General features: G+C 40.5%; 1 protein-coding gene across 1 annotated transcript in view; it reads left to right on the forward strand.

The window, feature by feature from the left end:
• The window catches only part of ITGA9 (integrin subunit alpha 9), a gene marked incomplete at both ends in the record, with an annotated part of 229,450 nt that overhangs the window by 188,473 nt on the left and 14,172 nt on the right, over positions 1–26,805 (forward strand). The window contains 4 exons of the mRNA XM_082327280.1: positions 13,974–14,099; positions 14,659–14,778; positions 16,472–16,573; positions 24,618–24,737. Of these exons, the coding sequence (XP_082183406.1) occupies positions 13,974–14,099; positions 14,659–14,778; positions 16,472–16,573; positions 24,618–24,737 (468 nt within the window). The remainder of the gene's footprint in view (positions 1–13,973; positions 14,100–14,658; positions 14,779–16,471; positions 16,574–24,617; positions 24,738–26,805) is intronic.

Consider the following 26,805-nt stretch of genomic DNA (forward strand, 5'->3'; position numbering starts at 1 on the left):
ATTAATACAGAGGATTAGGAATTGTCATTTATCTGTAACTGAAACTGTTGATACAGCATTCAGGATTATATGACATGATGGTTTTGGTTTTTTAACACTAATAATTATTTTGCCACTTCTCTGATGTACAGTACAGCAGTGAAATTTGTGGGTGAAAATGCATAGTAAGAGCACTAGAGTTTGTGTCTCAAATACACATATACCACACAAGATAGTACCAGGACCTAATTTCTTCATATTGTATTGACTGATCTAGTCTTTCAGGCACAAAAAATAATAAAAGGAAGAGAGTCACATATGGCCCACTGGAACGGTCTGTATCTCTGTGAGGTGTTAATAGAAATTATTATCTTGCTGCTCTTAGAGGGAATGACAGCCCTCATGCTTCCTCTGTTCCTGTTGTTCGAAGCTTTTGGCTTTGTTGCAGAAACTGCTTTAAGATTTTCTTCCAGAGAAATTCAGGTTTCAGAGACGTTTTGACATTTGGAGTTCTGCCTTAGAGATGTTCAGACGCTCTTCAAGGGGTCTTGGGAGTTTCTGCAGCACGTCCCCCAACAAAACCCCCAAAATATAAAGGAAACAAGTCAACAGTAAAGCCAGAAGTAAAAGAAAATGGGTAATTGAAAGAAAACTGGAAAAAAACAAGTGAACTTCCTCCCTATTAGAAATTTTAAAGCAAAAGGGAATGCTAGAAATTTTACAAGTCATTTTAACTAGGGCATTTCACCATTGACATTGATTTTACATAGTAGACATTCAAATTCTGCAGTGGTAAATGATATTTTGGAAGCAGAAAAGACAAATTAGTACTTGTTTGGTTTTATTTATTTTTGTATTTGCTTTCTTGCAGAGGTTTCAAGCCAGGTTAAAAGCATAATAAATGAAATACTTCAACTTGTTGGTAAAAGCATTGTGATAGGAACGGTATATGTGACGACACAGAAGAGCTTCACCCAAACAGAGTACAGTAGAGTTAGTGTTAACAGAAATGTATATTCTCCACTCTTCAAGCCATTGATTATCTATTCTTCCACAAAGGAAAACAGTGCTCATTATACTTGTGTGTGTTTTGGTTTTGAACTGAAAGATTAGAAATTTCCTTTGGGTATCCAGCTAATTTGGAGGGCAAGGGAAGCGCTACTTGAGTTGCCAGCCAAGGAGCTGCTTTCTGGGGCATCCAACAAGATTTTCACAATGGGAGTTCCTACCAAATTAACCAGGGTATTTCCTGAAGCTGTTGATAAATTAGCAATGTGTCCGGGGTTACTCTGATGCTGGCTTTCTGAAACTGGATCAGATTGTTGCCTTCCCATTTGTTTTATTTCCAGTGAAGGTAAACACAATTATGAGGAACGAGGGACTAACAGTTGGAAACCGAGTTTGTCTGTTTGATCTGGAAGCCAACTGCAATGCAAGCAGATGACCCTCACCCCTCCGCTGGAGGGACCAAGCTCTGCAGGGCTGCCAGGTTGTTTAGACTCCAGTCAGACAACTGTCACCAGAATCAAAGATGCACGGTGTTAACCCAGAGCAAGTGCCATGTGCACTTGTGGGTTTTTGCAAGGAGCTATTGCTTCTTCTATTGCATGCATTGTGCAGGCCAGCAAGCGTTGGTTTTGTTTTTTTTTTTTTTTAGAAAGCCTGTTTAGGTGAATCAATACCGAGGATATAAACAACTGTTGTTGTTATCGTTGCTGAGATAAGAATCTTGTTGGAAAGCGAGGTGCACACGTTGCAAAACAGTCTCTTCAAAGAGTTTGCAGTCTAGGCAATGAAATAAAAGGGAATTTGGAGGAAGGAGGGAGAAGGAAAGAAAGACTGCCCTCAGTTTTCTGATGAGAAACTCCCTTCCTGCATGTAACTTTTGATGTCTAAGTGTAGTAATTACTGTTTTAGTAATTGCTAGTAATAGAATATTTTTAAATTACTATGTTCTCTTACTCTAGTAATTAATGGAGAGAGAGAGGCATAGAAACAACTTTGGAGAAGCACTTGCTGATCTCTACTGACAGTACAAAAGCCATCTATTCTCCCTGAGTTTCCCTAGGCGTCTAAGCTTAGACTTTGAGAATTATCTCCAGAGAGTGAAAAATGGGTTAAACCTCAGTCTTGTGAATCCTGCTCCCATTAACCTTGAATGTGCCAGTTAGCTCAAGCCCCTAGTTCCTTCTCCAGTGTTCCCATCACTTTTTGGTTAGGGAGCAAAATAAAGAGTTCTTCTGTTGGAAGGACAAATGGAAGTCCTCCAGTTGTCCTGTTATGCTTGGCACATTCACTTCACACTTCTCCTTTCTTCTGTCTGAGCCGGTGAGACCTGGATTGTGCCTTTATGAAAGCTGAGTATCAGTGAGATTTAAAAAATAAAGAAAAGCTGCATTGGAAATGAATTAGTGGCATGGAAGAGTTGAAGAGAATTCCTTTTCCAAGTTGCCTTTTAAGTTAATGGCTGCCTGAGCATGGGACTGTAGAAAAGCTTGTCATGTTCAATAAGGAGAACTGTTGAAATAAACATTATTCTCGTCCTGTGAACATTGAAACAGAAAAAGTAAAATGGAGTCAATCCCAGAGCCACAAGTCTTTCCTGACTGATGACAGGTTACATTTTTAAGGCCAGTTTTGTGTAGCACTCATGTCATTTTTCTTCCTGGCATTTGCACAGTAACGTCTGTAAGGAGCAGGAAGATGTTAAGGGGAAGAGTTAAAGCTTGCTGTCTTATTCCATGAAAGGTCCCAGGCTGCTTGAGGTTTTTCTTCACTTGTATAATGAAAAAGAATCTTTGGAATTTTAAAACCTTAAATGTAATTTCTGCTTATTATCTGTAGGTTGTTATCCTGCAGCATAAGAATAAGGTGCTTTGGTGACTGCACTGCTGATGTTTAAAACCATAAGCAAAGGAGGACTGTCAAAGCTCTCTAAAGTGCTGGTAGTGCATGAGTGCTCCTTGAAGCATATGTTGAGACTGTCAGGCTCACTATTGAACACTCCACGTACAGAGGCAAACCCTTATATCATTATCGTTATGTAGAAAACCCCTTGTTTGTTGGCAGCCAGTTTAAAATTGTTTAGTTTCTGTCTTTTGAAGTTTCAGGTCTTGGCTCTGAAAACACATATACACAGTCCCAGCATGTGAAAATATAAATATTTGCTGATAGTACTTGATGTAGGAAAATTTTTTTCCAGCACCAATTTATGCTGCTGCTGGTTGCCACCGTTGATACAAGGTTTGTATAGGAACGTTTTGGACTTGCAGCAAGATTTGTTTTAGCCCTTTGTATTAGTCATCCCCCCTGTAGTCTCTTCATTTCAGTGTTTGCTATACACACGTCCACATACGCATATTTTGGCACCGTGTTTAAAGGCATAGCTAGATTGCTAGAGGAAATTGTTTATTCCAGGGAGTGTATTGTACAGAAATTTGCTGACCTTCCTGCCTTCTTCGCTTTGATAGCTTCTTTAAATGACTGTTCCAAAACATGTTGCTTAGGCAGTTGGAGGTTTTTCCCCTACCCCCGGTCTAGAGCATCTCTGTGATAGCAGCGGAATCTGGCTTTGGCTGGGAGCCTTGTCACTTGCAGAAGAAACTGGTGCATCCACCCTGTCCCAGGATGGGTGTGAGGGGAGACAGGAGCATACGCCACCGTCGTCCAGCATGGTACAGTCGCCTCTAGGCATGGGAAACAGGATCCAAAGCAGCTCAGAAAGAGCTCTCATAAATGTCTTCCTAATGTCAGCGTGATAAACTGAAGCTCCCTCAGTGAAGAGGAACTTAGCTCTCATTTAAGATTTCATTGTTATACAGGAAAGGGTGCCTGGCCATAAAATTAAGTTCTTTCCTGAGTTAGGACCTTAAAATAAATCCAAAGTGGAAAAAAAAAATCATGACATTTTTGCTTTAGAGGAACCATCTGAATCACTATACAAAAGCTGTGCTTTGGTTAGAGTTCACTGCATTTACAGGGCTTGAAAATGATCTTTTCATGCATTGCTGGATACTGCCCTCAGGATACAGCAAGACTACTTAACATGGCAGAAAGTTTTCTGTGACTTCCTAGTTTGGATTTTTAGGTGAAACCAGATTTGGACAAATTCTGTGCCATTTTGTATTTGTTTTGTCCAAATCTTCTAGCAATGAGAGTGCTGTAGTATTTGCATAAGCAGTGAATTTTTTTTCAAATGCTAGATAAAGAGAATGTTCATGGAAAGCACATTTTGAATGTACAAAGATAAGTCTGTCTTTTAAGAAAGATTGGTACTATAAAGATCAGGCCCATCAAAACGTGGACAAAAATGCACTGTGATCTACGTATTGAATCAAACCATGGCAACACTTGACGTGTTCACTTGTGGCCTGCTCACAATTAGCTTCTAAACTAAAGAAGTTAAATTTGTCATATTACTTAGTTATTGAAATTTTCCAACACTCTCTCCCCCCAAAACTCATGACCTGTCAGTATAATGTGGCAGTCTGATTAGTATTTTGTGTCAGCTGAAAATATTGCTCCTATTTTCTTGGCTGAATACGTGAAATTCCAATTTTGAAAGAGATGTCTAATTTGCCTTTTTATAAAAGTGAATTTCAGATAAAGAAAGAAGTCTTATGAAGCGAATTGGGTATATACATTAGCTCTTATCAGATTCATGAAGGAAGCAGGAGGTTTGGTAGACACCACAGTAATCAGGAGTTTTGCTGAGGTATGGAAAAAAATATACAGTAGACTTTTGTAAGCTTCCCAGGCAGAGAATTCCCTGGTGAAGGAACTACTGCGTGAGAAGAGAGTCTATAAAATTTTATTTTAATTTAATTTTTCATTTTAATTTATTTTTTTAATTTTTTTTTTTTATTTCTCTTTTGAAGGAGTATAAGAATTACATCCTTTCACCATTTTCCAATTGGTGAAGCTGTTCCTGCCAAAAAACAATGAAGAAAGAAATTCAGAAAAGAGCTGACTGGTTAATTCTTTTAACATACATGCCTCTTCTAAATGCTGATTCATAAACTAGCCTTGTTCTTTTATAAATAACAGACAAGATTTGTGGTTTAAATGTAAATTTAGAAACTAAGAAAAGAAGAGTTAAAAGTAATGGTAGCTGTGTGTATAAACTCTATCTCCCATTTGATGGAAGAAGGGTTTACCCCCCTGTTCATGTATCAGAGTGGAAATAAGCATCTTTTGTTGAATTTCTCTCCTGACTTTGAAAGTACATCATTCCAGTCTTGTGCAAGGTACTGGATACCATCAAAAGTATCAATAAACCATTCCTTGGGGGAATGAGAACTCTGAAGATGTCCTGGAAACAAAGGACATCTTCTGCCTAACTTAAAATACCCCACCATCACCCCACCCCCCAGGAGGGTTTTTTTGATGAGGATGACTCATTTAATCTTCAAGTGCCTACAGTAGATGAGCAACATCATCCTCTTGGAGGTCATACCTTCTCTCCACTGCCTCTGAAGAGAGCTCAGATCTTAGAGCTGATCTTAGATACCTTTCCAATACGTTCAAATATCTGCTTGAGTGGAACATCCCACCTGAGTTGTTTGAGCCCTACAGGGAATGTATTTATCTGCACAGTCTTCAAAACTTTTCATCCTAACATCGACACAGCCCATGAGGAAAGTCCAGCAGTTAGGTGAAGAAAAAACATGGGCTTGTATGAGTTTTATGCGCCATAGGAAAGGCTGTAGAAGGGGATGTGCTGGAGACAGGTAGAACCCAGCTGAAGGAGCACTGAACTCCAAGTGATCTCAAGGGCTTTTTAAACAGAGACGTACCTTGAGATCTGTTTGCTGCCTGACGTGTTAAGCATTTCACACTTCATCATAAGGAGAGGAAATGTACCTGTCAGTGACTCTCTCTTGGATTTCAGCTGTTAAAGGCTGATATATAAGGAGCACAGGAATGATGGAGGTAAACTGGTTTCCATGTAAGGTGGCATTCATTCATTCTTAGGCCTGAACCTTCTGCGGACCTCGCAGTTAAATCATATGAGTCATCAGTCTTTCTTCTCACTGTGTACATGTGGCAGTGTCCTCTGTTAGGAAAGAAGCCGCTGTCTTGTACGTCAGGAACTTTAAATCAGAAGATCTTTGCTTTTCTTACTAAACTGGGTAGGCAGCACTAGTTCTTGAGAGTAGTACTGGGGATACTAGCTACTACCTAGCTCCTCAGTAGGTGCAAAGTGGCTGCGGGGCCAAGGCCAGGCAAATGTTGCAGGATTATGCTGATCAAACCGGGTTAACAGGTTATTTAATTAAGCTGCAGGGTTAAGTGCATCAGAAGAACATCTACAGGCGTTGCAATCAGGTTAGCACAGATTTATGCCAAATGTGCATCTGGTGTTTTCCTTTCGGCTGGAAGAGCAGGAGCCAGAGCTGTGGTGGAATACTCCTCTAACCTGATTTAATGCTTTAGCATCTCCACTTTGCTGTTTAAATCTTGTCTTTCATGGCCATGTAAGTTTACCTGTTGGATCTGTGGAGTACTGGTTTTGCTTAACATCATTGCTATTTTTAGTCAAAATCTTTCAAGGGTTGTATAAAATGGGTTAATTTTAAAAATTCTTTTCTGTTGTTTCAGTGGCTCTTAAATTTATTGCCAGAATCAACAAAACTGCTCTGATTCAAACATGTTTCATTATCTGTGAATATTAAACATTTTTGGCATATGGAGCAAGTACTCAGATAACATATTTACATAACTTATTTGTCTACTGTCGAAAGTCTGACCCTGTCTGGAATTTCTTGTGAGTACTCTTTTTTTCTCAGTGTGTGTGACATGTTAGATTAACCATGCCTATCAATTCATCTCTGTTCACCTACTATAGGGTGAATCAGTATCTTTGAATCAGGACACATGTATACATTTTTTCCCTAATATTAGGATGAGTGCGCTATGGTTAGCAACAAAGATAAACAAAAGTGGATCTGTTATTTATTATCCAGTTTGCAAAACTGAACCACCGATTAGACATGCATACATAAATAAAACAGTAAAAAAAAAAAAAAAATAAGAAAGGAGAAATATGTAAAAACTATCTGGCAGCCATTTCAAGAAATCTACAGCCAAACTGTCCTTTGGAGCCAGCATACCCCAGGGCTGATGAGAAAGGCATTCATGTCGGAGTTGAACAATGTTAACAATTTTGTGAAGCAACTGACCTGCTTTCAGACCTTGAGCGTGTTTCCTGCAGCTAAAATTGCTGTTCCAAATATCTTGTGTCTCGCGATGTTTTCCCTGAACTTGCCCCCGTGCTTTTCCCTTGTTCGGACCTGGGTTATGTTCCACCACACGCACTCACGGCTGGATTCCACCTTCATACTTGCTGTGTGTCAGCTTTATGCTGCTGGCTTCCAGGGTCTCGCTAATAACTGGTGATGATTTAGCTCGAGAGGGGAATCAGGCTTACTGGAAGAGCCTGGAAAACTTTTAGTACCATAATGAATTCCTTTGCATTAGTGGAAGTCTAGTGTTGTCTATAAGGAATGAGCTGAAGATACACATTTGCTCGGCTGTTTATCTTGTAAAATGCTAATCATTAAATATGGGATTAGCACTCGGATTCTTATATGCAGCAGTGCAGCAGGGAGGTTGTACTTAATGCTTCATTGGAAGCAACAGCTAGTTTCCTCATGTTTTTCAGTCTCATTTTTCCGAGAGACTCCTATCACATGGCCATACTTAACCCCATGCCAACTGCCAGTTTCCGCTTCCCTGTGCTTGGTCCTCAGCTGACCTTTCCAGCTCCCTGTTTGGAAATTGTATTTCATTTTCCTCTCCCAGGTTGACAGCTTGTGCAGGATACGAGGCTCTGAAAAAAATGGAGGGTCTCACCTTTGATGCGTGTTAAATGGGTTGAGGTTAAGTCTAGAAGGGGCCACTGGCTTTCAGTTCACCCGTGAAGTTTATGTTGCAGGCCGTATGGCCTGAACGCTTAAAACGTTTGCTAACAAACTCCAACAATTTCTTAAAGGCCCCAAAGGCTTGCTAGAAATTGCCATGTTCTGAGAGTAACTCCAGATGAGCAGAAATGATGTTACAAGTACCCTGAAGGTGGGGGACAGAGCTGATAGTAGAAGGGGAATGTACTGAGGCAGCAGGTGTATTATTTAACCTAGAAACTGCAAACCCCCTAAACCCATGGCTGACCTGGATTAGAAATGCAAGAAGTGTTTCACTGGCAGCCCTGGGTTATCCTCTGTGTTCCCAGGGCAAGACATGGTGATTGTCCCCCTTGCACTCGTACCCCCTTGTGGGAGTGCCAAGCCCAGCCCAAGTTTTTTTGTAAATCCCTACACGTGCAGGGAAAGTCAGAGAGGATGATCCCTGTGTATGTAATAAATCCGACATGCTATTCCCATACAGCCCTATTAAATGTCCTGCAGTTTTTTAGGATGTAATGTGTGTGGAGTGTATATGCTATGTTTTACATACAACTCTTTCACTCTGAAATGTCTTCCTGCCACTTTTTCTTAAGGGTGGTGTAATCTGATACAGTTGAAAATCCTTGCTACTTTATGGGTTTACCCCTGCTCTGTAAGACTTTTCAAATATTCAGTTGCCACTAAAGTTGTCCTGTGGGAATTTCTTCCTTGTTGCAGATACAGCATTTTTAAAGCATGAAGTAATGCACATGCTTTCTCCAGTGGTTGCGTCTTGTCTCTGAGAAGCTTAGTGGTTTGTGCTGACGACAAAAAGCTGGCAGAGTAACCCACTGTATAAGCTGTCCTATTTAAATGCTGTCTGTCAAGCATGTTCATGGGCTCTTTAAAGGGACAACAACTTCCAGTAAATTAACGAAGCTAGAGACTAACTTGGCTCTGAACGTGTGGCCGTTTATGGGTAGGGTGGGCAGCATAAGGGATATTCTGCTTTTCTGTATGAGAATAGATTGGTAATACTATTAGCCTTTGCAGAGTTATGGTGACCTTTAGAAGCCTGTTATGCAAGGTGCCATTTACAGTCTGCGTAGTACAAATGTTCTGGCTTATATCTCTTCGTGTTTATGCATGTTGCATGTATATGCGCATATGTTGAATACAACAGGAGAATACACATATATATGTTCATGAGTGAGCAGTGATTTTTAGTCCCTTAGATTTTGGATGTACAGCTAAAACTCTCTAAAAGATGGTGATTTTTAAGTGTCACAAGTCCACCTTCTGGAAGCAGGCCTGTTAGGTGTCTAAGTGAGGCACCCAGCAGTAATGTCTCATTGAAAATTGTAGATGGCTATTCTGGCATCCAGCAATGTTCAAGAATGCAGGTGAGATCCGAATGCAGGCTGTTCTGGCTTTAATCACTCTGATATTCCACAGTGGGAATATCAGAGTGATTTTTTTTTTTTTTTTTTAACCTTTCTTTACCTTGGGACTGAGCAGTTTGACAAAAGTGCCTTTGAACTTGAAATAAAAACTAGAAAAAAATAATACACATGATGCGTTGATGTTAGGTGTTTTGCAGCCTATGATAAGATATTCCTAGAGAACGGGAGCATTCCTGCACATGGACAGCCTGGTAAAAAGAAACCATTGTCAGTAAAAAGTTGTGTGGGAAAATTTTACTTGTGTTCTTGATGTTGGTTTGCCTCACGTGAAAGTTGAAGACATTATTCAAGGTGGTCAAAACATGCTTCGTTCTGATTAGAACAATGACAGATCATAATAAATATATCAAGTTATAAATTATTTGTGTAAAAGTTTTTCAAAAATGTTCTGTTCAATCAGAAAACCACCCCTTATGAATTTTTCAGTTTAGAATTGAAAATCTGAGAATGTAACTTATTTGCAAAAATATGATATTTTTTTCTTAATTGGAAAGGTTTTCCAGGAGCTGAAAGCGAGGATCAGTAGTTGGTAATATTTAGTTCTGTGTTACAAGAATTTTACGCTGTTGCCCTGAAAAAACTCATTATATATGTGGTAGTATCAACTATATGTGAGAATGTAGACTATTGTATATAGAGAAGAAGAAAAAGGAGAAAATAATTTAAGACTTTTGAAATTATTTTTATGCCATTTTTTCTGCAATGTAAAGCTGTTCAATGAAATCTGCTAGGTCAGATTAAAAAAATATGTATATCACTTCGACTTATGGAGGAATTTTGTATGGTCAAGACTGATTGTAGCTTTTTTGTTTCAGAAGGGTTTGCTTATGTAGAAATGTAACCATTCTAGTACTTAACCAACAATATGAATTCTAGTCCTGCTTATAGGAGTTAATGTAATATCCACACCCATGGGTGAAAAAATTGAAAACTTGTTCTTAGCAAGCATGTAAAATGTGTATTTTGTGCACCTTCAGAGTCATCACCCTTTGCAGAGGTTCTGCTGGGCTGAAGACCAAAGTGTACCTTAGAGTGCTTCTTTACTAGCATCTTAGTTCAATGCAGAAGCGAGCTTTTAAAGCAAAAGCCCCAGCCCTCCCCATGCAGGGAGCTGTGGTTCGCATCATAGCGTGCACAAACTGGATTCCTTTGGGGGGAAAAGAAACACAAAGGAGCACTCAAAGAGTGCACTTAACACTCATTTGTGGCTGCAGCACATTCAGGCCGCAGGACCAGACTCAGAGCAAGCTAGAAAAGTATGGAATATGAACATCAAGTGCTGCGGATGCCATGCAGTTAGCCTGGTTCACCTTTTTGTTTGGCCTACATTATGTGCTAATGTAGACTTTGTCTACACCCGCGTACAGATTTTAGGTACACTTTCAGTACAGGAGATTTATCTGTTTTGCCAGTGCACCAGACCACAAATGATTTTATGCAGGACTTATAACAGGTTAAGTACCTTCTGGAAAACAAAATGAAACAACCTTCAGCAGAGACAGCTCTGACACAGCTCCTTGGAAGTCCCTCCTTGGAGGCTGCAGGGCTGCTCCTGCTTGGTACCTCACTCAGGATAGGGTTTTTATTTCCCAAGCTGCAGTCTAAATGTAGGATTTAAGAGAGCCTCCCTTCTGTCTCTGTTTCCCCTGCCCCAGTTTTCTTTTTGTTTGTTTGTGTTAGGAGTTGGACGTTGATTTTTCTCTGTGGTTTCTGTATAGTCCTTGTACTGAGTGCAAAGGCAACGCACATCTCTTTCCACATCCTCCGCACTGCTGCAAAAACCCCATTCTGCTATTTCTGTGAGATGTTAGATCCCAGGTCCTGGGAAGATCACTTTGGAGGTAGTCCTTTTCTCTTTATAGTCTGCTGAGACCATATGGAAATTTCCGAAAAAGCTCTATTATGTCCTGTACCCTGAAACTCCAAGACTTTGTCAAAGAGCCTGGCTACCTACTCCATTTCAAAGACTTGCACAGTTCTTGCATCTATAAATCGTAAGCGTTTGCTCATGCAAAGCCCTTAAAATTTGCCAGAGATTTTCTTCTCTGTGTACCAGATTATGAGGTTGGTCACAAGGAGAAAAACAGGTGGGTGGGGTAGCACCATGTTTGAACAAGGAGAGGCTCACACGAGGCCGAATCCTGATTTGTGTTTCAGAGATGCAGTTCAGTCTCAGCATAATGCAGGCAGGAGCTTTATGCTAAGATTTTATTCAGCAGGTTGATTTCCTGGAGCTGAATTTTTAATTGTAAACAAAGTTTAATGAAAAGTTATCATAGTTTTGTCTGACTGGTTGACTGAACCTTCCCTTTCTGCATGTAAAAATTGAGGAAAATTAGAGACAGTGTGAAATATAAGTGTCTGACCGTCACCCTAACAAAACAAACAAAAAACCCCCCAAAAAACCCCAACTGTGGTCAGTCCTTTGGAAAGGCTGGATTTCCTTCTGCCTCAGCATGATCCCCCCATTTCAAAGTTTTTTGTTACTTTTTTCCTAGTTCTGTGGCTCTGCTGTTTCTAAGGGTGCTAAAAGAAACTGAGTGCTTCTCAGTTGCCTTGCATCCTTTCCTGCCTACCGGCTGTCAGCATACGCTGATTGATCACAGATACACAGATGAATATGATCTAATTTCTGTCTGGTTGAATTCACCCAAATTCTGCAGGCCAAGTAGTAGTGTCTGCCTTCTCCTTCTAGGAAGTGGCAGCTGCCTTTGGCTACTAAAACAGGCTGTAGGTGACCTGCTGGTCTGTTCCAGAGCAACGCAGGTGACAAGAGGTGCTCGGTCCTTGCACGTGTCCCTCCTAACATGGGCAGAGACACTGAATATAATAGCCGCCTTGTGTAGGATTGCTGCATAGTTGACAGAGAGGAAAGGGTATTTCCAAATTCAGACTTAGTCCTCTGGAGGTGCCTTTCTCTGTTTCAGCTAAAGTGTTTTAAATAGGACAAGATATAGCCAAGCTTCAGTTTAAGAAAAGATAATCATTTAGAGAAGAAAGGACCAGATTTATGTTGCTTCATGCCAGATAATTCCTTTTAGTCTTGTAAGATATTTCTGCTTTGGTTTGTTCTTACACCGTATTTGTACAGGATGAAAAGCAGGGCAGTGTAAGAGCCAAAAGCTGGGATAGTGCAGAAGCTCATACTGTCCTTTCTGTATCTCTTGCTTGAATCTAATGACATCTGTCCAAGTGTCTGGTAATTCAAACTTTCAGGAAGAAAGAGCAAGTACTGAATAGATCTTGACTCTTTGCTGTTCTTGATTTAACTTAAACCTTCTGGTTGATCTGGATCCAGTTCCCATGTGAAAGTTCAAAGAAAATAAATGTCAGTGTGCTTTGTGAATCTCTTACCTGCAATAAATAATGAAAACTCATTCCAGGTGATCTGGACAAATGGAGAACATCATAGTCTTAATTTCCAGTTGATCCCAAGGAGACTGTAAACTGTGGGTAGCTACCTGTGCCTGTATCTGTTGGGAATGTAAGGACAGATTATGTAAAGACAGGTTATGAATATGTACTTCAAAGAACAGATTATGAAGAGCTTGTGGGCCAGTGAAGCAGAAAACGTACCTCTTACCAAGAGACATAGATGTCACTTGTCTGGAAAATAACATTTAAGATCTAGATGGACCTTTGGGTTTTGTTTCTTTTTTGGCAGTACTTTGGCTATCTCAGCTATGAACTGTTTAATGCAGAATCGGATCAAAGCATGCAGTAATTTCATATCTGTAACAACTTTTTTTCTCCCTTTTTCAAGGATTTGTGATTTGAATAAGGTACAAGTTTTCATCCTGTCAGAGTAGAGGATGTGGGGTGCTCAACAGCAGGATGTATAAGAATGTCACTGGGTGGTTTATGGGAAAATCTCCCTCTCACTCTTACAGGTCTTAAGGATGGCGGCAGGAGGAATTTGCTGATGTGTTGTTGTCATAGTTTGTATTAAATTCCAATGGATTTTCTTCAGTAAATATTCATAAGCTGCAAAAAGTGAGAAGGGTTTTCTAGTGCAAAGTTATCTTGACTGAAGATCATTTTATCAAAGCTTGGTACGTTTCACTTGTTTCAGGCATCTACTGTTCTGGACAAATTAATAAGCTAATGATACAGAAAGTTTATTTTTGTACTATTTATGGTGAAGGTAAAAGAACAGGTTTAGTGTCCAGGCTTGTGCATTTACACAAACGTTTCATTTATCCCATTAGTTCTGATACAAACTGTTAAACAGCCAAGTTGGCCAAAGCACCAAATAATACAGTTACAAAAAACGTAATACGCAGGGTAACACAATTGACTTAAAGTGCTATGTGGTGATTTATATCTTCTGCTGAGTTTTTTCTCCTCTGTCTCCATCTCCAGACATATAGAACACAGACACCTACATGTGAGCTAGGTTAGGTATGTTCTTATCCTGTCCAGTCAAGACAGACAGGCATTTCCAGAGCATGGTTTGTCTGGCTTACTTTAGATATTTTCTTTAGGATTATTTGACTCCCGAAGCGCTTATTTCTCTCTTTTGACTGTTAATGCGAGTCCAGACATCCAGCTCACATGTAGGTGTATTTTTATGGACAGACTAATCCCACCTTCTTGTGTCATTTATTTTAATTCAGAATAATAATTGTGATTATAATTGTGCTTGCAGGTTGGTCAAGACAAAGGAAGCTGTTCTTTTCGCAGAAACCCCAGCCCATGCATTGTTCCTCAAGAGAATGAAAATATTTTCCACACAATATTTGCTTTTTTCACAAAGTCTGGCAGAAAAGTATTGGTAAGAAAATCCACCTATGACAAACTTGAACATGCGGTGTGTCTTACAAAATATTTTGCATGGCTCAGCATGAAGAACTCAAGTAGACAGTTCATTATAAATGATGTATAAATGTTAGTGATTTTAATTCTCTCATTTTTAAATGGATATAGGAAGTTTCAGGAAGTGCAGTGGGGAGGGAGTTACCTGACATGGCAGCGCACACCCAGTGACCAGAGCCCTCGCTGCTGTATTTTGTCAAAGGCACATGGGGCAGCGGGGTCCTGCACCGTGCTCGGTGCCTGACCTGCGCAGAGGGCTGATGTGCAGCGGTGGCCCGGCCCCAGGCACTTGTGTCTCAGCAGCTCTGCAGAGGGCTGAATTTCACCTGCCCTGCTTTCATGCAGGTCTCTGTATATAGCTGTCTTCAGGTCTTGGAAGTTGTTGCTATTTCAATGCAGGAGTGCTGTATTTTAGCAGTTTACTATATAACTTAGTCAGCTGGCATGTTTGCTGTCACACAATTTGTCACTGAATTTTTCCCTCCTTTGCCTAACAGCTTTTTCCATATTTCTTGTAGGACTGTGAAAGACCAGGCAGGTCCTGCTTAATTATACGCTGCAACTTAAGCTCACTAGCAAAAGCAGAGTCCTGTGATATAAGTGTCTACACGCTGCTGAATACTGAGATACTGAAGAAGGTACATTCTTCCCTTGCAGTTTGTCATAAATACCAATTTAAGTATGCTTATGTATATCAATGGACTCAAGAGTTGCATTTGTTCTTCTCTTTACTAGTGTGTTATAAAAAATCATGGTGTCAAAGAAAACAGATCTATTTATCAACAGTATGTATGGAGGTGTTAATCCTAGTTCTCACCCATTACCCATTAAGGCAGAAATAAATTAAGTTCAGAAATTTATACATTGAGAAACAACAAATGAGGCCCCTAATTGTATGCATGGTGCTCAGGCTAGAGACTTCTGAAAGTTGAATTGATTTTCCGAAGTTTTCATTCTGAAAAATGAGAAGTAGAGTAAGTGCATGTAAACTGTGACCAACTATCTATCATTCCCTTGGTGTAAACAGAGACGTGGCGGTTTTTTATAATTTTTTACTTCAAATGATTATTATTCAAAGAAAATACGTCACAACCATATTAATGCTGAGCTTGTCATTTGTGACAAGAAACAAATGGTTGCAAGTTAATTCCTGTCTTCTCTGAAGCCACTGAATGAGGCAGCAAATCTTTTAAATTTCTAGTGATTTACTGCATTTTGCCCTGTTTTCCTATACGTACAGAAATGCTGACTGTGTCATTGTGGCAAGATGCTGTAAGATTATAAGGGTATAAGAAAATCAAGGAGAAAGCTGATAACATAAGCCTACCAAAATAAACCTGTCTTTGATAGCTGCTAGATTAAAAGCACTGGAGAGAGCCCTTATTAGAAAGCAGTTCCTAAAGCAATTAATAGCTCTGAGCTTTCCCAGCTGAAACCAAACAGTCTGTTAGTGTTTGTTCATATTTGAAAACAAGAAATATAGGCAAGGCCAGAAGTTTCAGGTATTTGTTACATCCTTAGAGAAATGCTGAAATATATAAGCAAGTAACTGAGCGCACACAACATGTACTTCTGGGAAATTCAGTCCTGGGAATAGCCGGGATTCATCCCACCTGCTGGGTCCTTTCCCAGATGACCATTAGCAACACTCCTTTAAAAGACATACAGTGCTTACGTGTGTCTTTGGGTCAGTATCACCACTTACATGCCATTTACTATTTATCACCTACCCTCCCCAAGGTGAACAGCATACAAATGACTAACTTGTGAGTTGAAATGGCAGCGTATTGGAATGTGCTTGTTAAAATGCACTGTGTAAAACATAGGAGAAATATCTGTGAATAAGGGGAGGTGTATGTTGAATATTTAAGATATTTGCAATGCACAGATTCAAATAATTAAGTTTTCACCTTGGGATATACTTGAGTTCATCCCTGGTTTCGTATATCTTTTTTCTGTTCACTTGAAAAACAAATAGGAACTTTTCTTTGATCGTTAATATTGAGCCTGCCTGTGTTGATTGGCAATGTTCTGTCTTTTGCTTTTGTGGTAACTGTGGGAAACATTAACAGGCCAAATACAAATGATGTGTTTAAACCCCAACACGTCTGATTTTGTGTTAATCTGTCTGTTATGAGCATAAGGTGTATTTTTTTCAAAGTGGGGTTTTAACCAGGATAGTACTTAACTCTCAACCCAACTTCCACTAAGCATTGTCTAGATGTGTTTATTACACTGGCAAATGTTTGATGGTTTTGTTTGGGAGTTTTTTGGTGCTTTTTTTTTTTGTTTGCACCATCAAATCCAGTTCTTCCTTTTTTTACTTCTCAGGACAGTTCATCGGTCATCCAGTTCGTCACAAGGGCGAGGGTGCGGGTGGACCCTGACCTCAGAGTTGTGGAGGTGCCCAATGGGAGCCCAGAAGAAAAACCAGTAAGTAAATAAACCTGAAGAGAAAGGTTTCCTGATCCCAGTGGGCTGGAGATGGTTGTGAGCGCTCTACACAAACTGGAATTTGTGGCTGGGTTTGGGCTGGGCTAGCCCATGAGAGTGCCCAGACTTTTTCTGGCTAGACTAGCAGTGCTGTGAACTGTGCTTCTGTGGTTGTGCTCTCTGTGATAACCATGCCATCACAGTGAATGATGTTATGTGGAGCAGGAGGATCTGTGTTGTACTAGCCAAAATTGTAATACCCTTGAAGTATTCATGCCAAAATTAGGTTTAGCTTCCTGTTCTAGGGTTAATGTCTGCTTTAATCTAATTCAGAATTTCCTTGAAAACCTAGCAGAGACTTGAAACGCCAGCAAAGTCTTTTCAGATGTGCCAGTATGAAATATTTAGAAGTGTTAATGGTATTTTGGGAGCTGTGAGAATGGGCAAGGGGGTCTAAACTTCCAGAGATTCATTTAAGTGTTCCATTGTGCTGAGCTGGTGGAATTCACGTATGACCTGATACTGCATTTTGTGTTGATCTGCGTGAGGCTGGAATTAAAGTTCAAAGTTAATTCACTGTATAGTTTTGGCTGTAAGTAAAACTGTACAGGGCCATGTTTACAGTCTACTGGAGAAGGAGGAGGTGATGGCTTCGGTTTCCTGCTACCAAGTCGCCTAATACTTATGCATGAAAATTGAACAGGGGGCCACACCCAAATTCAGATTTCTTTTTGCCTGGTGAAATTTTGAAGTTTCATTTCTTATTGCTCTCTCACGTGAGGATCAGAGGTAATCTGGACTACTTTCAATTTCTCCTCTTGCTGTGTATTTTTGGAACATGATCTAGATCCCATCTCTCAGTTATCCTTTTATCCTCAACGATTGTCATCACCACCAGCCCATGCAGCTATTCTCTCATTGGCTCCATTTCAGTGAGTACTATTAATGTTTGAGTGTGAAAGCATTTGAGTTCAACACACTTTTGGAAGACACTGATGTCCCAAATTAAAGCACTCATCTCAGAGATACTGGATTTAAAACCCTACAGACAAAGGAAAAATTGAACCTGCATCTACTTACTACCTTCAGTGTGAAGGTAGATTCACCACTACAGTGACCATCTTTTCCGCCATCATATCTGCAACCCTAGACTTAACTTCCTATTTTATTAGACCTGTCAGAAAAAGAAATTCTTTTTTATGACAGGACACCATTTTCCCCCTTCTGTTTTATTTTCTTTGTCAGGTTTCTGGACCATTCTGAAGAGCATGAAAAAATAGGCTTGGCAGCTGAAATGAAAAACATAGCTAGCCTTCCCTAGGAATGTGCCTTATAAGTGACCTGCAGCCCCTCTTGTTAATACGTTGCCTGATCTCTCTTTAGTTCTGCAGCTTGCACAGGGCAAATCTTGCAATTTTATGACAAAATTTCATTAATGACTGAAGTGACACCTGACTGTGATACCCATGCCCCAACTGAAATGGAAGAAGCCAGGATCTCTCTGCCAAATATTTTGATCTGTAAAGGGTTTTAGAATCTCTCAGAATGATAGGCATAATGTAAAATGTGTGGGATTACTATTATTTAATGTTGAAAATTTAGAAATGCTTTTATCTAGGAATGCAAGCTCTGCTGTATTTCATTGTTATCTAATGTTTGGAGAAAAAAAGAAAACAAAACAAACAAAAAAATTGTCCTTTTCCTGTTCCCGGAAAGCCTTTCATCGAGCCTTGAGTTGCAATGATTATAAAGTGCACTGTGTGTGCTGGGAAGCTATGTTAATCTTCAAGCAAGAGCTTGCTTCTAGTTCCTGTGAAGCCCTAGCTGTAAAGGAGCATGCTTGACATGTTGTAGCAATGTAACATCAATTGGTAATTTCAAGTCTTTTCTAATGTGAGTGCCGTTTGCTCCCTCCTTTATGCTATTTCCATATGTCTGTTGGCTTCAACATTGCTGTATGTTTTGCGTAGGGTCATGTTCAGGGAAAAATTTAAGACATGTGGTTTGGCTGAAGGTATTCATTTTTTCTCCCCTCTCTTTTCTTGTGGAATGCAGAAGGGAATAGTACTTGTTGCAAGCCACAGCTATTCAGCTGGAAGTAGGGACAGGAGAGAGAAAATGTCTTTCTTCATACTCCTCTCTTCCTTTTTAAAGCCAATCCTGTATTCTTTTCATTGACCATGGGCGGCTCTACCGTATCCGTTTGGATAGCAGCTCCTTCTGAACAGTTGTGCATGGTCTTCCTTTGAGTCTGTTTACGAAAGTGTTCCCTAACAATGAAAAACATTTTCTTAGACATTTTATAATGGTAAATTTGAAGAGGCCTTTTTGCTTTCTACAGCTAAATGTAGCCTTATTAACCCATTTAAACAGTTCTTTTTAGAACCAGGTGCCCTTAGTTCACTGGGCCCTTTTACAATGTAGCGTACAATATCAGAGCGCAAACTATCTGTGAAGAAGACAAAAAGAAAAGGAAGACTGATATTTGTGATGTTAGTGTAAGAAGTACCAGTGGTGGCAAGACCACCCATATAAATATCAGCTCTGTCGGAAGCTCTAATAGACTATTTGTAAGGGAGATGCAAAAGCTTATGTAAATATCTGTAAGTTGGGAAGCAGGCTGTCTTTGAAATGAACCCATTTTTAAAAAAGATGCATTTATGCAATTTTCAGAAATAATTTCTCTGGATTTGGATATAGTTTTATGTGATTTGGAATGATATATTTTCTGTTTCTGGTTATGATAGGCTGTTTGAACTTTTGTATTGGACAAATCACATGAAGAAGGTGAGCAGAGTTTGGATTTGGCTCTGTGATGACAGTTGTATTAACAGGAGTATATATTGGCTGAAACCAATGGCGTGGTATTTTCAGGAGGCATACTTTCTGTTCTTGAACATATGGGTTTCCATGAAGGTTTGGCTCCCTTCTCTGCATGTGAGGCAAAACCAACAATAAGCTCCATGAAACTGCGGTGGTCAAATACCAGATCCGTGGATTCGCATCCTGTGCTTGCTGCTTGTGTGCAGGAGGGGGAGTGCTCTTATGGAGCAAAAGGACTTCCTTCTGCGAGCGCCGGTGTGGAAGGAAGAATAGACTGGATCTCACTCTGTCAAAACCAGCCAAATGCCTCCAAGTCTCCCTGTCTTGAAAGTGAGGGAATGCAAAGCTGAATAAATGAAAGGGGAACCCCAGATAAAGTGCACGCAGCTCCTGCAACGAAGTTCCCTGTAAAGCTGAAGGCTATCATATAGCTGTCTGGTACTGTCAGCTTAGCACACATATGCTTCATCAAGCCTTTGAACCTTTCTCTCCTCCTGGGTAGAGTTCACTGTTCTCTCATTTTCAGCCCAGTCATCCCAGATTTAATTCAACACAGGCAAGTGGTTGCCCTACATGGATTTTTTTTTTTTTTTTTTCCCCACAGGATTTAGGTATGTTTATGTTTGCAATGAAAAACAAATATATTTTGGGGAAAACAACAAAAAAAAAGAACTTAAAAAAATGAAGTTTATGGTTGTGAAAACTTACAAGGTGTTTTTGAGAGATCTTTACATGCAAATTTATATGCAGCGAGATTTAAATGCGTATTCACATGTCTAAGCTTTAGCTGTCTGCCTGTGGCACAAAGGACTCCTGACTTTGGCCTGTTCTCCATGTCTGCGTTGGAAGGAGCAGCCTGTGGTACTAGACAGTTCTCATGACATCCCAGCCTTTTTTAATGCACGTGGGAATACCTCTTCCACTCAGCGGCCCACCACCACGCCCTCTTGCCTTTTAGAAACACTCAGCATTTTGAGGCGCCTGTTCTCTCCAGCTTACCTTTGAGATGGGCACAACATCCTAGCCTGGCTGGAGCCAGATGTGTGCTTCCTCCAGCAGCTTTGCAGCCCCCTTTCCAGTGGGCTATATGCTGCCTTATTGCTTTCACTGTGTTTTATTTTTCGTTTTGTTCTTTTACCTTTCCATCTTTTACTGTGACAATCCCTTTATAGATTTTCATGTCTTTACAGTGCAGTCTGGCAGGTAGGAACACACACTTGGGTAAAGGAACAGAACAATACACAATAGCAACAAAATACAGTTAATTTCTCAGCGATAGAGACAAGCAGGTAGCAAGGATACCTCAGGTTTGTATTTTTCAAGAACTTCCAAGGTTATTCTTAGTATATGTGAATAAATAAATATATAAAAAGGGATGCATATACATACATGTACAGATGCACAGGAGAATGGTGTCTTTACTGCAAGTCTCCCCAGATATAATGACACTTGAATGGACAAGTCAGCCAGCAGTGCAGTGTGATTTGCAACACCAGAAATATTCTGGGTGATAATACAGAAATAAAATAGCATTTTTTGATAAGCCTGTGCCTTCCATGGTGCTGTGGTTGGTGATACAGGTGCATAAAATTCATTTAGTGCGCATAACCAAAAAGAAATGAAAACTTTGCAATTATGTATTTCTGACCAGATTCTGCGGCAGTATGTTTCTTGTCTTTCTGAGTCCAGTGCAGCTTTCCTATTCTGGAAAGGGCTTCCGCACAGTATGAACTTTAAGAAAATTCCTGCTCAGTTAACTACTTAACTTCCTGCCGACACGCTTTACTGAAGTAGGGTGTTTTAAGAGCACTAAAAAAAAAAAAAAATTCTGATTCTTTTCAATTTGTTCCCTAAGACTTTCAGAATATAGCTAGTGTTTGGCACAGGTAGAAGATGAACTGGTAGATGCCCTTATCCATGCAGGTTCAACATTTCAGAAATCAGTGGTAGGGTGCAGATCTGTTATTTTACAGAAGGGCAGTTACATTGTGTAAAACCTGCTTGAAGTGTGAGCTACATACAGCTAAACGGTGAGCTACACTGCTTCCCGGGCTTCCCGGCTTTCAGATCCCGCAAGTACAGTGTGAAATGCAAAAGATAAATATGAAACTAAAACTCCTCATGCATCGTCAAGACAACTGTGTTTTTTCACGGCCTTTCCCTGGCATTTCATCAGAGTCTGAAAACAAGCCTGAGATCCGCTCCATATTTTATGACTGTTGCATGTGCTTTCTCTGAACCAGACAGCTGCTGCCCCCCACCGCCCTCTCTGGGGTGCCTTCCCACCCCACCCCGCCCTTATCTTCTGCATCAGTTGCCCTTATCACTCATGTCAGGACAAGGAGTTCAAGGTTCGCTCAAGATTGGCTTTCAGAAGACTGCGCAGTGGCCAGTGGGTCAAGTGGCAGGCAGTGGCTGGCACACTTCTCTTTAGTAACGTCACCCTCTGCCTCCAGCCCCCCTGCGCCGGGACACTTGCTTGTCTGGCCGCCCACCACTTACTGTACTGGCTTCTTGCTGACATTCCCGACATGTGATGTACGCTGACTGTCTGCTCAGTCTGGTTTGATTGGGGTTTGGCTTGGGTTTTTTGTTGTTGGTTGCTTCTTCACCAAAACTCGTTGCAGTGGCTGTGTATTAATGCAGGCAGGTTTTGAGGGTTTGAGAGGGATAAGGACGTTAACATGCGCAACATCCCTGCTCCTCTCCAAACCACAAAGTTGTGAATGGGGGGGTTTTATGCTTGTATGTTGATTCCAGACTGCTAGAAGAAACGAGATAGATAAGAAGCTGTTGTTGCTCTCTACCCTTATACCTCAAGCTGTGACTGCAAAAGCTACAGACAAGCTATTCTAGCCAGCATGCTTCAAACCTGAAATGTGGGGCTCTTGCTGTAGAGATGATGTATGATTTGATCTCTGCAGCTATTCCCGGCTCTGTCTTTTGGCAGCACGAAGGACATACAGGTCTATTGTGCTGGAGGCTGTGTTATGTTAACATTTACTCTGAGTAGTAGAGAGAAGGCACCACCTCATTTTGCATCCAGGGACTGCTTGAAAGGTCTCTTCACTAAAGTTGGCAATACTTAAAACGTTTGGAGGGTTTTTTTTTTTATTTTAGAGTCAGAAAGGAAGATAACATTAGTGCCTTATCATCTAAGAAATAGTCATCTGACTTGTGTCCGCAAGATGGATGCTAACCATAGCCTCTGTGAGAAATGGACTGCCACATCAGATCATCTTTCCAAGCTGGCTCAGAAATATGAGGAAGGCACAAGATTTGTGTTTGATCTCTCTGTCTGGTATTTCCCTTACACTTGTCTTGGCTATGAGGGAAACTCTGCTGCTTAGGAAACTTTCCGTGTTCAGCAAGACATCTTAAAAAGTCTGACAAAGGCTTTGTGCTAATGTCTGAAACGCTGAAATTATTCTTTTTCTCGGGTGAAGAACTGGTCCATGTTCGAGAGCTATTTTGAGCATTGTGATACTAGTTATGGGAACATGTTTGGATAATGCTATCTATGTATAGCTTCGTTCCTGTCCATTTGTTACGTTTTCATGTCTAGTTGTCATCAAATGTGTGATAGTGTCTCATCAACAGAAAGAAACAGTGTGTGTAAATCAGCTGTGTTCAGCATTAGCCTGTGAAACTGAGACGAAGGATCTTTGAATACTTCTTTATGGGAACACTTTGACAAAATACAGCCCTACTCACCTGCTTTCTCTCACCTGTGCCTGTAATTTTTGTGGGTGTTTGCTGAGGCTGCATATGCTTACAGAAACAGAGAAATGTTCATTAGCGGGATCTTGGGAGGATGTCCTGTCCCATTTCCCACTCGAAGCAGGGCTGTTGCCCACTCTGGCTTGGGATCCTCAAGGCTTTGTCTAAGGCTTGAAAACCTTTATGGATGGAGAACGCAGAGCCTCTTTGGCCCTTGTTCCAGTGCTGCCATCACCTCCCTGTTGCAGCCTTTTCCTGAATGCCCACCTTCATCATCCATATGGGTTGTATGGCATCGCCTTCCCTTTGCTGTCTCATAAATGATGCTGTTTGAACGGTGTCACCAGTGAGTGGAGATGTTTCATGTGTCTTCCATGGGCCTCTTAAAGATGAGTATCTTGGGATTGCATAATTGTATCTAACTCCCATATTTTCACCCACTTTTAACTACCATTTTTTTTTGTTTTGTTTAAAAGATTGATTTAACAATTCATATCTATGAAAGAGTTTTGACATTTTTAAGCAAAAATGATGAAAGTGGTTTGTGAAGGAGGGAGGAAAACTCACTACTTTGCCTTCCAAACCAAACCAAAACAAAGCCAGACAAAGCAAACGTATTGCCTTTAAAAAAAATCCCTGCTGCCTCTCTGTGTTTGCTGGATATTAAATTGCAAAATTTAACATAGAAATAGCCCTCACTGACGAGAACTGGTTTTGAGTTTTCAACTGAGGAACTGGTTTTGATTGAAATAAGAGACTGGAAATTTACATAGCGTATACGAGCGGTACAATTTGCTCCCATTTTCTTCTTAAGACAGATGCTTAAGGAAAGCTCTTTGTAGGATGTGTTTGCCTGCCATGCATGCTATACAAAAAGAGAGAAGAGAACAGCAGGGGACTGCTCGCTGTGTTCCCAGAAGAGCCCATGACTGCACGCGCCCTTCCCTCTTTCACGCAATGTGTCTTGTGAAGCACAGCAGGGACGATTCGTATTCAATAGGGATATATGCAAGTTGTCCCTTTTTTTGTGAAAAAAAAATTAACAAGCTCAGCATACGAGAGTGTTTCATGTGAAGCATCGGGGTGTTTGGCAGGGCCGGGAACATGATGAGTAAGACAAATCACGTGAGATGTCGTGGCAATTCCTGCCAATCCAAGGGATAGAGTTTGTCATGCAAACCTTTGTGCACCTTTGGTGGCCCACCACTAGAACAAGCTCAGTGTCTGAAGTGGGATGAGGGGTTGGCAGGGTAAGAGTTATTTCGGGGTGGAAGCTGATATCCTATGGATCCAACGCATGGCTACTCAAATTCCACTTGAAAGCTTTGAATCCCTTGCGAAAAATAGATGGAAAGCACGAAACTAAGGATGCATTCCATATTTGTTTGACAGATGAAATATGATCAGTGAGGCCACCATGCAATGTGTTTAACAAGATGAGTACAAGAGAAAACAATACAACTTCCAATCATAAAAAGATCTTTTTCTAATTGCTTTGTAGGTGGTCTTTGAGGCTTTGCACAATCTGGAGCCTCGTGGGTATGTTGTCGGATGGATCATTGCCATCAGTTTGCTGGTGGGAATTCTCATCTTCCTGTTGCTGGCTGTGCTCTTGTGGAAGGTAAGATAAGAGATGCACCATAAACACCAAGCCTAGTCCCAGGAAAAAAAACCTTAAATTTATGCTTGCATTTAACATCCATTTGCTTTAGGATCTAAATAATTGTCCACTCCATTACAGAAGTCATCGGCCAGCAAAAATATTTTCATATCTAGGCTTTTGTCAGGGACAGGGAGAGACTCATGATGTAGAGGAGAAGTGGAAAAGTGGATTTATTTTAGGGTCTGGTTATTAAAAGTTGAAATGTCTAATACTATTTCAGGACAAAAGAGGATCCCTCGTAGAAATCTGCTGTTATCTCACACTTAGATACTTGGTACATCTCTATGGTTTTCTGATGACTGAGGCTTACTGATTTCAACAGGGTTTCCTGAAAATCAGGTCAACTTCACTTGACCAGCTAAAAGATTGGGTGCATGCCTAGCAAAAACCAGTTGGTAGCTACTGCTTTCAAGAGGTAAACACCTGGGGGAGGGGAGCATCCAGCAATAATTTCTTCAGATCCCTCAAAGAAACAGTTCCAGATGAATAAAATGCATTACCAGAGCAAGAAGCACCAGGATGTGTTAAAAGCCATCCTTCACACCATCTCTGATAAGATACAATTCTTGTACCCAGGCACTGTTACATGGTAAAACTGGGCTGATGCTGACACTTAGCAGCAGCCATCTGGTGTGGTATATATGAAGGGTAAGGAGCTTCAAGCGTTTTCATTCCTCAGTTCCCTGTAACCAATCCATAAATTTAAAAGGCCGTGGTCAAGGTCAGGGACTGTCTTTGAGAGAAGTAAATCTCAAATGCACACATGGGAACAAGTCCAACCTTATTTTGCTTCCCGTGGCAGAGGTCCAGCAGCCTGATTCGCACTGTTTAGCAGCATGTGTGCTGCAGGCCCTGCTCGCCGGCTGTGCCGGGACTGGAGGTTGCAGCCCCAATGTGCTGTGAAAGGACATATCACTGCAGGTTGCGAGGCTGTAAAACGGACTTACAAACCTGGGCCGAAAACTGGCCATGCAATTCTTATTATAGATTATACAGATGTGTGTATAGCCGTGTTATAGATTATACATCTACTTCATAGATGATATAAATTTTATATGGGTTATAGATTTAAAGTATTTTTATAGTCAGTTTTGAAGATTTTTAAGCACATACTGGCCAGGTCAGAATTGACTGTGCTTTCCATTTGGAAAACAATGTTTGACCACAGTCTAGAATATCTCGTAACTTCTATTTTTCTGGCATGCAGGAAGTGCATTTGCTTTCCGTGGCAGAGAGAGTGAAAAAAAAAAAAAAAAAAGAAGAAAAAAGTCTGTGCAATTAAGATGGCAGAATAACCATGAGAATGGAAAAATGTGAGATTGGAAAAGGCCCAGGGTTTATGTCCCAATGACACACAGTTTTGAAAAAGGAGTTACTGCTGCTGATACCTATATGACTGATTTCCTATGGCTTATTTCCTGAAGGTAAAAAGGCACTAGATGAACTGTTGGAAAATGTGCAAGATAAGAAGAATAGCACCTTTCACTGTGAGGCTCCATGAGAATCTGACACAAGTTCAACTCTTGGTCTCTACTAGAATTAATACAGTCCTTTACTTCCTGGCTTAATCTTGAGACTTGAGCTCTTTTAAATTTTATAGGGATCATTCAAGTACACATGAATAAGCTGCCATTTTGTTGCATGGAAGCCTTGAGGGAAATTCCAAGTGACAGCGACAAATACTTGTAACTAACACCAGGCTTATATAGCCCTTTCTGCATGCAGATGGTAAAATGCTGAGGCAAAGCCAGGTGAGATGCCTTGCCCAGAGTCCTGTGCCAGAGATGGCAGTAAAAGCCAGGCTTTGTCAGCTGCACTCCTGTGCGTTATCCAGAGTCGCATGATTACTAAAGGAACCAATAACTTAAGGTTTTGTTTTAGAGAAAAGTGATTAAAAGTGTGTAGCTGCTCCTATCAGCCAGTATTTTTATTTAAGTCTTAGTTTGGAACATAAATATACATAAGTAATACTTTGCACTCACTAGTTGCTATATTTATTAACGTTACTGGCAATATTAAAGTTGTC

Source organism: Platalea leucorodia (assembly GCF_965183815.1).
Source record: "Platalea leucorodia genome assembly, chromosome: 1".
In the NCBI taxonomy this organism is placed as follows: Eukaryota; Metazoa; Chordata; class Aves; order Pelecaniformes; family Threskiornithidae; genus Platalea; species Platalea leucorodia.